At 39.1% G+C, this 15,290-nt stretch overlaps 1 protein-coding gene across 4 annotated transcripts in view; it reads right to left on the bottom strand.

Annotated features, from left to right (window-relative positions):
* Positions 1-14,584, bottom strand: part of SNX14 (sorting nexin 14) — a 51,481-nt gene extending 36,897 nt beyond the window's left edge. For 2 of the 4 annotated variants that reach the window (XM_027695959.1, XM_027695946.1), the window contains exons 1-6: positions 14,412-14,544; positions 14,205-14,325; positions 13,282-13,355; positions 13,091-13,169; positions 5,847-5,890; positions 861-948 (exon numbers count right to left, since the gene is read on the bottom strand). In XM_027695959.1, coding sequence (XP_027551760.1) covers positions 861-948; positions 5,847-5,890; positions 13,091-13,169; positions 13,282-13,355; positions 14,205-14,309 — 390 coding nt within the window. In that variant the 5' untranslated portion in view covers positions 14,310-14,325; positions 14,412-14,544. Of the gene's footprint in view, positions 1-860; positions 949-5,846; positions 5,891-13,090; positions 13,170-13,281; positions 13,359-14,204; positions 14,326-14,411 lie in introns of all 4 variants that reach the window. The other 2 variants (XM_027695953.1, XM_027695935.1) reach the window with 2 other exon arrangements.
* Positions 14,585-15,290: the final 706 nt, after the last annotated feature.

Below are 15,290 nucleotides of genomic sequence, written 5' to 3'. Positions count from 1 at the left end.
AGGAAAAAAGACATATTTATGGAAGTGGTTCCAACACACGGGCCAGCACTGAATAATTCTGGAAACTCTTATTGCTTAGAACAGCCAGAAAGTCAGAAGCAGTCTGGGTAAAACAGAGTTGAAGTACTTTACCAGAAAAGAGAATGTATGTGCTAATAGATCAAACACCGTAAACAAAAACTTTTATCTTTTGTATTCAGGATGTTTTTTAAGAATTGCATTAATAAAAGAACGATATCTGTTTTAATTCTTCTAGTAAGCTGTTCCCCTAATGACAGTCTATTCTTTATAGACAATGTAAGGACCTTATCTGCATTTTAATAAGTCAAGCAAGCAGAAGCTACAAGACAGGTACACTGCTAACCATTTTCTAATCAGTCTTTTTCAATAATTTTCAAAAATTGTTTTCACTTGCATTAAGTCACTAAAAGAGAGCTAAAAGATCATCACAAGGTTTTAATAATGCCTTGCCCTGGTGTAAGAAATATACCCATTTTCAAGAACTGGAGAATGGTTTGGGTTGCAAGGGACCTTCACAGATCACTTATTCCAACCCCCTGCCGTGGCAGGGACATCTTTCACTGGAACAGGTTGGTCAAAGCCATGTCCAAACGGATGTTGAACACTTCCAATGATGAATCTTCAGAGATGGTTTACAACCAGGAATGGGATAAGCTCCAGAAGGAGGGAGCAGATACCACAAAGACCTAACTTAGGTGGTTAGAAGCTGTCAACACTGTCTGTAAGATTGACTTTGAAATCACCATTTTAAAAAATTAAAGAACTCAGTACAGATAGATGATGGAATGATGATTATTTCTGATGGAAAAACCAACATGGAAACCTTTAAGTTGCCTTACCTTGTGAATTCTCCGAACTAACACGGATGCAAAAAACCGCAGTGTGCCTCTCAGTTCATCCACTGAGGATTCATCATCAGTAATATTTCTGCAGTGTTGTAAAGCACACCATGTAAGAAAACAGAATAAAATACATTTTTATTAATCCAACCACAATAGATTCGGCACTATTAAAAGCAGGAATAAGATGTTCAACGGTGATACTTCAACTGGTATTAACTGAAATGAAAGCTATCAGAAAGTAAGCAGTCATCTATTCAAGGAAAATAGAAAATACTGGAAACAGCATTCGCACTATCTCTGTGCACACAATGGTTTAAGAAATATGTCAGCAAATTGTAATGATATACCAATTCCTGCTCTCATGTATTATCTGCATGATTTTGACTGAATAAAATCTAACTTAGTTTCTACATAGTAAACATATCTTTATTTAGTGGCATAAAGGAAACTGAATTGAAATTATTTAAAGTGGTTCCTGCTTGGAAACAAAGAAGAATTTAAACAGATTTCCGGTTAGCCTTTCAGGACCACTTTGTCAAAATATCATCTGAACTTTTTATCCAGCTTGCCAGTTTCCATATGCTGCAATAATGTATGGTCAGTGAAAAATCACAGCAAAAATAATTCAAAGCTGATTAAGGAAGAAAAATACCTAATTTCATGACTTTTTTTGGGAAACTGAATGAAAACGAGAAATACGCTAAGTCTTAGATGCAGAAAATGCAACTAAACAGAGTGGAAAAAAAGACCATGATAACAGCATTCCACAACATGCGAGTGAAAATCCAAAAATCTACCAGCAATTAACATGAACATTAGAGTATGACTAAAGATATCAGTGAAACTGCAGTATAACAGCTATTAACAGCTGAGTAATGTCACAACAAAGAAAGTCACATCCAGCTTTATTTAATGACCGTATGCAAGAGTCATCACATTTTTCGGTAATGATTGCATATGTAGTAAGTACAAATATTATCTGCGTTAAAAAAATCACCACAAGAAAAACCAGGACATTTAAAAGTTTTTAAAAAATATGCACAAAACATCATTTTACTTTATTCAGCATCCAATTTTTTAAAGCAGTGTTAGGCTGGGTTATATAGCATTCAAACACATATTGAAGATTAACTGCTAGGTACAGATACCAGTGACCTGACAGTCAAACTATGCAACTAATTGCATGAAAAGACACCTCAAAGAAAACAGCCTGGCATAAGAAACACAATCATCCTCCAACAGCTAATCATATGCAGATAAGAATACTGTAGGGGAAACTCTGGTTTGCTTTAAGATCAGCAGCTGACATTTTAGAAACAACATGGTTAGCACTGTCAAAGGGATTAGCACCACCAAGGGATTAGCAAACAAACTGTATTACTATATTACCGGTATTTGACAGACAACAAGATACATGAAGTAATTTGAACTAAGAAGTTGATATTTTATTGACACTTGGATAACCAGTATCTTGGCTGACTCTACTTGGACATGACTTTATGTCACGCACTCTCACAATGTGCCATAAGTTTCCAAAGACTTTCTTTTAATCACCAGCAGACTAAAGACTGGTGAAAAAAACATCATGAACCTGTAAAACCTCAAATCTCTAGTGACACAGAGGAAGGTCCAAATAACTTGCTTGGAAACATTTTAAAAATTGGCTGCATTTTCCCAGAACTTCAGAAATAATTTAAAAACACAGCTGTCAGTGTAGCGGAGAGATGTGCTAAAAGAAAAGGTGTCAATCTTAATTGTAAACAGCTACAGAGTCTAATGCCTCAGGAGAGATACACCCAACCACTATTGCATGCAAAGTCTTACAGGATCTACTCATAAATGAAAATCATATATAAATACTGAAGCGATTTTTTTTCTCTGTGTGCCAATTATTCTTACAAAATTTGGCTAACTCATATCAAAAAGATCTAGAAAATAAGTTGCAAGCTAGTAAAAATGTAAAGCTATGGTTTGTAACTCAACAAAAATTCTGAATTTTTCTTGCATTACTTGCATTTAAAATATAAGCAGCTCCATATATGAAAACACTAGGTTTAGTCACTATCAAATAAAAATGTTTTCATAGTAATGTGTTACAAAAATGTGGTAATTACTGAGTTCTATCCTAATCTGAAAGAAGTGGAGTTGCAATAGCATCGATGACCAAAAAATTCACTAAGCATAGAATGACTCTTTAAAACTTGACACTCTCCTATTTAAAATGAGGTTGGTATTAGCAAGATATTATGGAGTTTTACTGTATAGCATAGAGCATAAACAATAAACTCAGACCAGTGTTCTGTAGCTCTCATCATCATCATCATGGCTGGGCTTCGCGAACGAAGATTTGGGAAGGGCTCTACCCACGTTTGTTGCAAGCGCGTTGGTGGCTAAAAAGGCCAATACGAGATAGTCTGTAGCTCTACAAACTTGGATTACTATGCTCTATTCTTCTCATATAGTTGAAAAAAATTCTTAAAACAAATATTTAAATATAACCAGTATGAATACTTTGACAAATACCAAACAAAAATGCACAGAGGTATAACCACCTATTTCAGTAGAGTTCACTGGATTTTAAGTACTAATTCTCACTCCCCTGAAGTGATCCAAATTTAGGAATGTTTCCCTTTAAACTCTGAGTTGGTAATAAAATATTACAAATTCTTACACAGTTAATTAATGGAACAAACATAAAACACAGTTTTTTTCTGATATAGCACTTTATTTCCTGAGCAATAAATCTGTGATTTTATCTTTCAACATAGGCTTCTGGCAAACATTACACTTGCCAGGCTTCTGAGCGAGATGTATCCTGGTAACACTGATGCCACTGATGGTAAGAGAGTGCTAGGTGCTGCAAGACAGCACCAGTTGGCACAGCACCGAAAATACCCACCATATATATATATATATATATATATATATTTTAAAAATTAAAAAAAAAGGTAGCTTCTGCACAAATTCCATTCATGTGAAAGGGGGGCAATTACCATAAGGACTTATGCCCAGACTTTTTTGCAAGGGAAAGCAGCAAACTGTTTTACTAGCTGAAAAGTATGAATTGCCTGATGGTGGTTACCCAACTGTACTGCTAAATAAGGACAGTCTGGATGCAAAGGTTTCTGATTTGGCTCTGTGAAGAATTATGCTGAGTCAGTGAGGTTTGTTAGCTCAGAAAAAACATGTCCTGAATGCAAGAGTCCTTCATCCTGGGTGAGCCAAGCTTTGCAAACAGTGCAGGTACAGCTAAGCAGAAAAACTCAGAACTGACATGCTCTACAAGCCAGACCTCAAACAGTGGCACACAGACACACAGTTCAGGCCTCCCTGCACAACCGTTGCTGGAAACACAGAAGCACAGAAACACCTGAACATCTAAATGAAACAGGACCAGATCTGGCATTACTACTGTTAAACTGAAACCAGTAAGCCTTTCAGGACCAAGTTGTTTCCTCTAGAATTACTCAGATATCACTGCACTCACTATAGCTCACTGAACTCCCAATACTTCAGGTTCATGGGAAGCTTAGTAGGTTTAATCAGCACAGTGTGATTTTATGCAGCTAGTTCAAAATCTGGAGGTGCAGCCAGGCAAAACTAAAGACAGTGGAGAAACTCCTGTATGGGTCACCAGAGGGCAAGATGTAGCAGAATCTAGGAGGCTCCACATCTAGTATATTTTACACTGCACTTCTAATTGTGCATATTACTGCCCCACCAGATGATGTATTCCAGATTTCCACTGCCTTGGATGTCAGAGAGGTAAGTAATTGGTGGAAGCCAAGTCTCCTTCTCAGTCCATAACAAAGACATTGAAGACACCTTCCACCAGCCAAGAAAAAACTATTTTCAATTTATGAAATACAGAAGATGGCTGCCTCACATTTGTTACTTTATCAAACAACTCAGTTTTCAAATACAGTTTTCTGTATTTGAAAGTTTAAAACCTTGAGGTTTCCAGCTTGAAGATTCACATACACGGTGCTAAAGCTCCCTCTGCTGTTTGCATTAGCAGTGAAATTTTACACTTCAGCACATTCATTACACCAAGTTAGAAGTGAGGCATGCAGGTATTGGCCACGATCAAAAACCAAAGAGGCAAGTAAGTCTGCCCAGAAAATTTTAGATCCCAGAGACAGGAAAAAAAGTGCATAGAGTAAAATAAAAGCAAGTATTTATTTTTTTTAGCACAAACTGAACATTTCCATCCAATGAAAAAGTCACATTCTGAATTAGGCAAGATGTTGTTTTAACACATTAATCCCAGCATGACCAATTAGAAATATTTTAATATCTTCTTACAAAGTACTGCAAAGCATTAATTACAAAGGTACAAGGAAAAAATCCCCCAAAATAAATATAAAACCCCCCAGAAAAATAATTAGTCATAGTCTTTTCTTTATTCACTATTTTAAAGCTATTTACACAGCACTATTCTATTCAGCGCAACATAACCACCCAGTCTTAAAACTCAGGAAATCACCAGATGATCTCCAAAAACTTGGCCACAGGTATTCAAAATACCTTTTCTATATTGATTAGAAGTGGAATTTTTGTCTTTTTAAAAACCCTGTGAAGTACTTTATTTATTTTTTGAAGCAATATGATAGATCACTATGCTTCTAATCTGGAAGTAAATTCAGAGGGGGGGAGGGGTTGAGTTTTTACAGAGATTTTAATCAATCCATACTTGCTTCCAAGTGAGACTTATTAGAAAATGAACATATAAAAATAAACACTACGAAAGGGTTTTTAGGATGAAATACAAATTTTAGAACCACTTCTATCATACCTAAATTGTTAAAAGATCTGTTTTACTCTGCTAAGAGACAAAAAAGTGATGAAACTGTAGCACTCACAAGTATGCTTTATATTCCACTAAAGAACAGGAATGTTTATTTTCAGGTGACTATTTCTTAAAAATATTAAATATTTAATATTTCATATTAAAAAATAGTAAGTTTTAGGGAAAGCTCCTACCTGTACCATGGATAAATAAAGTTTTCCAGCACCAACTCAAGCACCTGTGCAGAACAAAGACAATCATGTTACAAAATGAACAGTTTACTATAAATCCCTGTTAGAAGAGTTAAAACCACCTTCCAAAACTCACTGGGTGTAATTCATACGTCATAAAACTTTAACATATAAATGTGTAAGTTGCAATCTTATCGTGAAATCAACTACTTTGCATCATAATCAGTACTTTGGGCAAATAGCAACAAAGTGATGGTTTCATCAGATATCAAGAAGAAACATGTGCCACTAGTACTATCAGTAACATGAAGCACAGTGCCATGGCTGCTGTCAGGCAAATGCTATGAAGCACGTAATCTTACCTCAAACAGCCCTTCCCCAATTTTTTGAGATCAGTCCCTGTTCTTTTCTGATGTAGCACAGAGTGTCCCTCAGGCACAGTTACCCATCCTACCAACATGTATCTCCAGTCTTTTTCATCCAAATCTCCACCTTTTCCAGCTCTCTCTCACCCTCAGTGTACAACAAGTCAATGCTGTATGCTCACTGTTTAAAGAAAGCAAAAGAAGGGTCATAAAAAGCAATTCCTATGAAAGCCATCCGCCTTTCTCCATATCCTGTATCACAGTTTTCAACAAAGCCTGCCTTATGATCCAGTCATCACTTAAGCCCTAATCAGAGCATTTTTCAAAGTCCTTGTTCTACATGCATCCTCATGGCTTCTCTCCATCCTGTTCCTAGCCCCTGTATATCCCACCTACATGGATTTCTGCAGACAAATCTTTTCCAACCTTTCCATCAAACCTGTTCAACACAGATCAAGCCTGTGGTTGTCTTTTCCATGCCAGAAAACCTGGGTTGATCAGGAAGAATCAGAATTATTGCAATCACGTCACAAGCATGCCCTGGTTCAGCTTGGCTTTCAATGTGACAGAAGAAAGGGGCAGAAGAGGTGACAGTCCCTGTTGAACCAACAGGTTGCGACCACCACGTACACCAGGTGTACTGCTAGCAGGACTGCAGTTTTGACACCTCTCCTTACATCTACACACAAGCTTCAAGTACCGGTTACAGTCCCTGCACCATGATTAGTAAAATTAAAACTTTACAAGGGAAGGAAAATCATCAGACAGTGCGAAGGAAAAAAAACATGAGGAAGCAGAGGGAAGGATGAAATTTTCTTGAGATTTCCCCTCCTTCACTATAACCCCAAGATATCGCCCACGTTACCTTCTCCTGTTGCAACCTACCCCTTAATCTGAATCACTGCTTTAGAGATCAGTTTGTCCCCCGCAGCAACAATGCTGATCAGGGTAATAAGACAGAATATATGTGTTGCTATGTGAGGCTGCTGTGCCACATTCTATAGAAGGAAAGGTTCTGTAGAGCCACTGTGTACAAAGAAAAATGTAAAATCTGTTTGAAAGAAAAGCTGAATGTAACAGCTGATATACAAGTGTCATTTATGAGAATAAGTGTTACTCTTCTTACAAGATCTGCTGTTGCACTCATTCACACAGTATGCACTGCAAGAATTCAAGACTTTCTAAATTTATGCTATCTTTAGGGCACTACATGACTCTGCTTCTCTCATGATTATAAAAGCACACTCAATAAAAAGCACACCCCGGCCTTTTTAATCACTCTCAATTCTTCAGACTTGAGCAGCTCATGAATGAATAGTCTTTTTCTGTCTTCACTATTAAGAATATCACCTACTCAAATTTGATAAGACGCTTTCTTTTTTTCAGTTGTTCCATTTCATTGTTCCTCCCTCTTTTAGAGAAATGTTTTCCAGCTCGAGATAACTTCAGATACCTGTGTTGTGGACCATACAAAGTCATCAATGTCTTTTGTCCTATGTGTTATATTATCCTATATTATGTGCTATAGCAATAATAGATCTTGAAACTGTAATACCATCATGTGTTAATGACGGATGGCTAAGTTAAATGTTGTGTCATGTTGTCCTGTGTCATCCTCCCCCTATCCAATCTCATATTTCCATTAAAAGCAGGGTGGAAAGGTGGGGGGAGATGACAACCTTCTTTGGAAGTTAATCTTCAGACAACAGGAAGGAGATCACATCCAGCACCAGTCAGCAATCACAGGTCACTGGCCTTAAGAACACATTAAGCCACTCAAACGAATTTCCCTGATGCTTTCCATAGCACTGCCAGTACATCACCCACTAGTTTACTCGACAGAAATCTCAGTCTCGCAGGTATTGCAATATTATTTTTGTTCATGCAGAGTTTCTAACAAAATAAACCTCTTTCAAGGCTCAAAATGCAGACTTTTTTAAAAAGTGCCCTACAAAAGCAAAGGCCTGCAAAAAAATCCATACTATGCATGTATGTATTAAAGGAGCCCTTTTCTTTCTTCCTCCACTTTTGCTCTGTGCCTCCCCCTCAGGAGCAACAGCAGCAGAGCATCTTCTGTTTGGCGCAGAAAGTGCATTTGAACAGCCCTCAAGCACAAGACTGTACTCTAAGGGAATATAATGCACTCGTCTTGAAACAACTTTCTTCATCCATGACTACTGCTTTGCAACTGAAAGCCTGTCCATCAAGCTTTACACACGTGTCATTGCAATTTCAGTTCATCAGCTGCTAATATAACTTACTGGCCCTCTTTTCCCCTACAGTTCAGAGGCCTCTGAAGCCACTAGCAGAACTGACCACAGTGAGAGATCTCATCCTTAGTGCCAGCTATGCAAAACACACGTGGTTGAGATTCATCTTCCCGTGGTTATTAAATAAACAAGAAAAATAAAACAAGCACATGACCCTTCCCACTCTGGACAAAGTCTCCTTGAGAGAGGAGATGTTTGTAGTAACTGAGTTCCAGTTGAACCATTTTACAGACTTGCCAGTGTTTCCCTTCCACATCCACACTGTAAGGGCAGGCTTTATGGTACTGCTTTCACAGGACAAGGCCATGCAGGTAATCCCACTAGACAAAGACCCAGAGACAACATGCACAGAGACAAACAACTAACTCAAAATGCACATGGAGTCCACCTATCCCTGGTCATGATATCAGAAGGCAAGACACGTTCTATTAGAACTCAAGTTATCTATATGGCCTTAAAAAAATGTGTGGACACACAGAAAAGCAGCCCCTCTTTGCACATTTACTAATCACATGGCATGGCAGAAGCAGTTATGTATAATGCTCCATTGCACCAAGGTGCTGTATAGAAGTTAAAAGAGAGCTATGGAGTGAAATCACCCTGATTGCAAAATACAAACACTCAAGGAATAATAAGCCACTGACTGCCACTAACTGGATTTCAAGGCATGCAGTCCACACTGTTTTCCCTTGAGCATTCCAGACTCTATCAGTGTGATTCTGTAAGACAGAAAAAAACGTGTCACGTTATCCACTGCACTTTCATAAAGCATTGGGAAAGCAGGACATGTGCACCCACTTCCATTCTAGCAACACCAACAATATTATTCAAGCTCAATTGTTCATACTACACCATGCCAATAAAGTAGATGGGACATCTCTGAGAATGACAGCTAATGATAAGCCATTTCCTTGTCTGTAAATTATTACTCTCAAGTTTTAAATATAAATGATGAGTCATTTCATTTAAAGCCAACCCATTTTCAAGCATTTTGCAAAATTACTGTTTCTACTTTGCATGGGCAGCTTTGAATTGGAAAGATAGAATAAGTGTAAAACCAAATGCAGCAGGTAACAATATAAGCAGCAGCTGCAGTAAAAAAAAAAGAGAAATTATTTTCTAGAATGCACTGCAACACCGCAAGCTAGTCAGTCTTTGCTGCTGAGACAAGCTTTCTGGGGACTGCCATACAACTGACCCCAGCTATCAGGAGGCGGAACTGTAGAGCAGAGTGATGACTGAGTCAGTAGCAGGTCAAAACTACCAGGCCAAATTAGAGTGGGAAGGAGCAATAAACCACAATGACAATTATAAATCCTTAAAAGGCAGTCCAACTAGATAGCTGAGACCACTTCCTGAGAGTAGAACAAGCCATTCCTAACAAGAAAGCATGCAGCCCATTGTGCTGCTACAAGAGGTCAGGAAAGGCAAAGAGCACGTTCAGACAGTAACTGATTTCTTGTCATGCATTTGTCCATTTCTATCTTTTAGAAAAGAAAAAAAAATTCTAGTCCCATAATCAAGTCAAGAACCTGACAAGCTAAGAATATTAAAAAAAAAAAATAATTGTAAGACAGCAGCACCTTGATCCAGTAGGGCATTTATTTCATGATGCCAATCAAGAGTAGCTGAGCAACTTTCCACAGATTTTACTACAAACATCCCTCATATAGCAACAACGAGATTGTAAGGAAAAAGATGAGTTCATTAACAGAACAACAGAATTAAATTCTCCTCTATGCAATCTGTAGCACCTGGACTATATAGAACATAAAACTGACCAACAGAGATCATGTCCTCACTCAAAAAGAAAGAAAACATTGAAGAAATGAACATAACACAAAACGGATTAGAAACTGGAAACAAAATTACACTTGGGTCATTGCATTATTTTTGTGCAGGATACAGCCCACGCTATACAATATTGGTAGATGCATGGTTGAGACAGTTTAGAGTTGAACTGCGGAGGAGGAACATCTAAGCACAGGTTTTTCTTATTCTTCTAAACCACGTACAGCAGCTAGATACCCTAAAGGCTGCAAAAGATTAAGAACTTGCAAAGCGCAACAAACTGCCATCAAAATTCAAAGGAGAAAAAAATCCATACTTGTGAGAAAAACTTGGATTTCTTCTGATTTGAGTGTGTACTAATTTATTCTGAAAGCACTTCAAAACACAAGCTTAAAGGTTATACAACTGGTTCAAATTAGAAACATTTGGAAATGAGAATATTGCCAAAATTCTTCAACCTACAAAAGAAGAACTAGAAAAACTAATATATAATAAAAAAATCCCAGAATTATTCCAAGTATTTGAAGAATCTGCTTTTTAAAAGCAGGCTGCAGTGGGCACTCCTTCAGAATCTAATTAATCCTAATTCAGTTCACACTGTATCAGCTTCTCTCTAATGTATGACTAACCCATAAAAGAAAATAAGAGCAGTCTCTCCTTCCAACCTTAAGCAGGCTATCTAATTCCAGGTCAGCATTGCATACTGCATCCTCAGAGCAGACGGCCCAGAGGAATACGGTGTGGGCAGAATCCTTGCTATCCTTTTAACCAGTAGAGAAGAGCTGCAGTGAGGAACAACGCAATGAGATTTCTCATTCCAAATAGTATCTGCCCTACACAGCTGATAATGGTGGCTCAGACTGCTTTTTGTGGTACATTGAAGAGGATTACCCTGGCTCTCTGCCCTGGGGAAGGCACAGAACTCAGGTCTGGTACTCCCTCTAGTTAAGCACACAAAGATAAAGGGATGAGAGACACGGCATAGATACACAAAAGCCACGTCTACAGTGCTAAATAAAGCAGGGCCTGGGACATGCCACCTAAGTATGAAGTAACAATAAAGAAAAGCTCACTGCTTTGGTAAAGGCAGAATTACAGCAACAGCAATCAAATAAAAAATGCCAAGGTGTAGCAACACATTTTAAAGATCAGTCTTAGAAGATAATTATGGTATCTGCTCATATCCCTTATGAATAAGATATTACAAAGAACCTCTTTAGCATTAAATTCCCATTTAAGCTAAAGAGGAAAATTTCCAGTTATTCAGTATTTTACCACATCCTTTGGTACACTGTCACATCTATTTGGTACCCAAAATTCTAAAAATGTTACATGCACAGAACTGTTTATTTTATATTCCATTATTCAAGTAAGAGCCTATTGAAATGGTATTCAGCAATACTGTCATTTTAATACACTTAAACTTATTTAAAAAAATAATAGATTAAGTCATTTAAGAGAATAAATGTTCACTTCTGAAATGGCAGAGGCAGTCACTTCATTAAACTAAAGGAAGTCAGCAAGTTGTTCTTTTTTAAAAGCATTCCTCAACTGTCCATCCCTCCCTCCCTTCAAGGTTTTTATTCTTCTCCTATTCTTGCAGTGGTCCATGCCTGAGACTCCACCAGGCAGAGCTGAACTGTGATAGCTTATACCACAAACACATGTAGCCCTGACTTCATAAACCATGTTGTTAATTACAAGAACTGACATGCAAAAATCTTATCGCTTCTAGCACACTAATTGTTCATCCTCCTGCCACAGAACTCCAAAGCTGGAATTCTAAATAAATGGATATTAAGGGACATAAGTGCCTGTGTATTTTCCTTCCGTATTTCATAAAACAACTAAAGCTTATCTGTTTAGCTGCCAGTATATTCCATCAATTACCAATCAAGGGGAGAAAAACCCAAATACACGCCCAAAGAAAAACTGCTCTTCAGATAGCTTCTTTTTAAGAGATTAGAACAAAATAAAATTCCTGATTTACAGCGTTATTAAAAATATACCTATGCTATTTTTCCTTGAGTAAATCCACTAATTTCTTTTTTTAGATAGATTTTGTTACTGCTTTGCCTGATCATTTTGAATAAATGGACAGAATCGTAGAATGGTTTGGTCTGAAAGGGACCTTAAAGATCATCTAGTTCCAACCTCCCTGTCATGGGCAGGAACACCTGCCCACCGCTACACCAGGTTGCTCAGAGCTCCATCCATCCTGCCCTTAAACACTTTCAGGGATGCGGCATCCCCAGCTTCTCTGGGCAACCTGTTCCAGTGCCTCACCACCCTCATAGTAAAGAATTTCTTCCTAATATCTAATCTAAACCTACCCTCTTTCAGTTTAAATCCTCTCCTCCTTGTCTTGTCACTACACGCTCTTGTAAACAGCCTCTTTCCACCTTTCTTTTAGTCTCCCTACCTCAAATTATCATCTTCATTACAGAAATTTTGTAGCTGGAGCAAATCATCTCTTACCGTCTACTCCAACAAATCAAGCTGGGCAAAATTCTCAACTTTTCAAGAATCATACATGTTCAATTATAACTGTTCTAATCAAAATTCTTCTAAATTTAAACAGACATTTCTTCTATGCTCTAGGTGCACTACCACACAAGCAGTCACATCCTTGTTAACAAGCAGGCCACCTCACCTCTCTGCTCCTGGCACGTATCCTTTTGATCTGACTTTCACATGAAGAAATTAAAATACCTGGGAAGTACATCTGAGCTATCTACTGAACCAGAAGTAAAAGGTCTAAAAGACATATAAAAAAAACCCACAGAGCTGTAAGGTATTAAAGAAACGATGCACCAATTACCTCTGAGAGTGACGCATCAACCTTGGAAGGCACTTTCAGATCCAGCCATGGCTGATAGTTTTCCAGAAGCAACGTAGGTCTACAGGAGAGCATGGAAAAGTTTAAGTCACAATAAGTAACTGAAAGTTTCCTACCACGATGTATAAAATATCAGCAATACTAAGCTTACCGGCACCACAGATTTAATTTACCTGTGCCTCTTGCATTTGACCTTGCCACATACAGCACAACTGTGACCACGGGGAAACAGCTCCGGCAATTCCAACTGCTAAGAGAAGATACCTGAACAAGTTTATATTCTTCAAAATGATAACTCTATTAATATATCGACACATTTGTGAATTTCCTTTTAGAGTATATTACTACAGAGAACTGAATAAAACAATGCTGTTCTCCCAGCAGGAAAACAAGATAACATGGCACAGTAAGAGAAAAAACTGAACCAAACAGAAAAATTGCTTCCACTGAAAAAAAGCGTAAGGAGAGAGATATCCTTTCACATCTCATCTCTCCATACATTAGTCAGTCTAATAAACAGACCAGTTGGGTTTTCTGCAAAACTTGCCTTACTCATAGCCTTGTACTACTGCAACTATAACTTTTCAGCCCTATGAAATTCTGTGCAAAACCATTTTAAGCTATAAAACAGCAGTCTGCTTTGGGAATGTTTTTCTCTTTGAAATGCAGTACCACTTACACAATTTTGATTACACTGAGCAAAGAAGGACTCAGCACTGGCTTGCCAAAGGCTTCTTTAGAAAACAAAAAGCCCCAGTAAAAGAGCAAACAACTACATAATTTCTCCACCGCCTGCTACTCAAACGCTCAAAACGTATTTATTTACAATTACTCAAAACGTAAAATGAGCAAAGTACTAAATAACATATATAAACACTTGCAACAACTGGATTTGCAGCCATACATAGATTTGATGGGGCTATGCAAAAACGTGTGAAGAATGCAAAGTCTTAATCATCACCTGTTTTCTATAAAACACCTATCAGGAGGATATAAGCTGTACTGATGTATGTTATTTCTGAATGCAGCTAGAATTACACAAGAATTGCTACCCAATATAAATTCTTATCTTTAAAGACTGTTTAGACATATTTACCTTGGGTTTATATTTTATTGTGAACAGAATATTGGGCAAGAGGGAATCCGGTCCTAAGGAACAGTAGAAGGTGACGACACCAGCCACGAACGACCAGAAGATCATTAAGACGTGAAGATACCTTACAAACACACAGGAAGGAAACATTACTGCATGAGGAGCAGCGCCGCGCCGGGCCCGGCTCCCCCGCCGCGCCCACCCGGTTACCGGTTGAGGAGGAGGGTGGCGGCGCCCAGCCCCAGGAGTAGGCAGCAGGAGAGCGGGTACTGCCGGCAGGTCTCCCGCACCACCTCGGCGCCCCGCAGCCGCCGCCGCAGCCGCCGCCCGGCCGCCCGCAGCCAGCCCATGGCGGCCGTGCCCGCACGGGCCGGGCAGGCGGGGCCACTTCCGCTGCCGGCGCCCTGTGATGGCGGCGTCGTGACGGGCCCCACGTCAGCGCGCGCGGCCGCCCCGGCGCGGCTGCCGGAGCCGCAGCCCCGCGGCGGCCCGAGCCCCGCTCCTGTGCGGGCAGAGGGGGAGCGCAGGAGGAGCGAGCTCCCGCGTCGGATCCGCGGGAGATCCTGCCAGCAGCCCCCCGGTGGCATTTGGAGCTCTCCGTCTAACATAGCGTGCCAAGCCCTGTAAATAGGAGATCTCTGATGACGGAAAGCTTACCTAGTTATAAATACTTGGGTTCTGGACGGCAAGGGGCTCCCAGCGCCAAGCGGACAGAAACTGCTGCATCTGATTAAATGCTCTATATTTAGATGATGACTGAACTAAATCGTTCAGTAACTGAGACGCTAAAACCGTATAAACACCTCTCAAAGCTTTGTAATTGGTTGTAAAGAAAAGGAATAGGGCAGGGAATGTAACAAGACCCCACCCTAACATCAGTAGTGTACAAGGGTAAGACATTGAAAACAGAGGTCTGGAATATAGCTTATTGCTAGTGAAAACGATTTAAAGCTGAACCTCACATGAATAATGCCTTCAGTTATACTGCAAGTCACAAGCTTTCAAACCACTTGAGTGCCTTTCAGCAGCTCTGTAGTTATGCAGTCTTATGAAACTCAAGGCCGTGTTACTAGGACACTACTGGTTATG

This window comes from Neopelma chrysocephalum, unplaced genomic scaffold (genome assembly GCF_003984885.1).
Source record: "Neopelma chrysocephalum unplaced genomic scaffold, ASM398488v2 Primary Assembly neopelma1_23b, whole genome shotgun sequence".
In the NCBI taxonomy this organism is placed as follows: Eukaryota; Metazoa; Chordata; class Aves; order Passeriformes; family Pipridae; genus Neopelma; species Neopelma chrysocephalum.
This window is presented reverse-complemented; position numbering and strand designations above follow the sequence as displayed.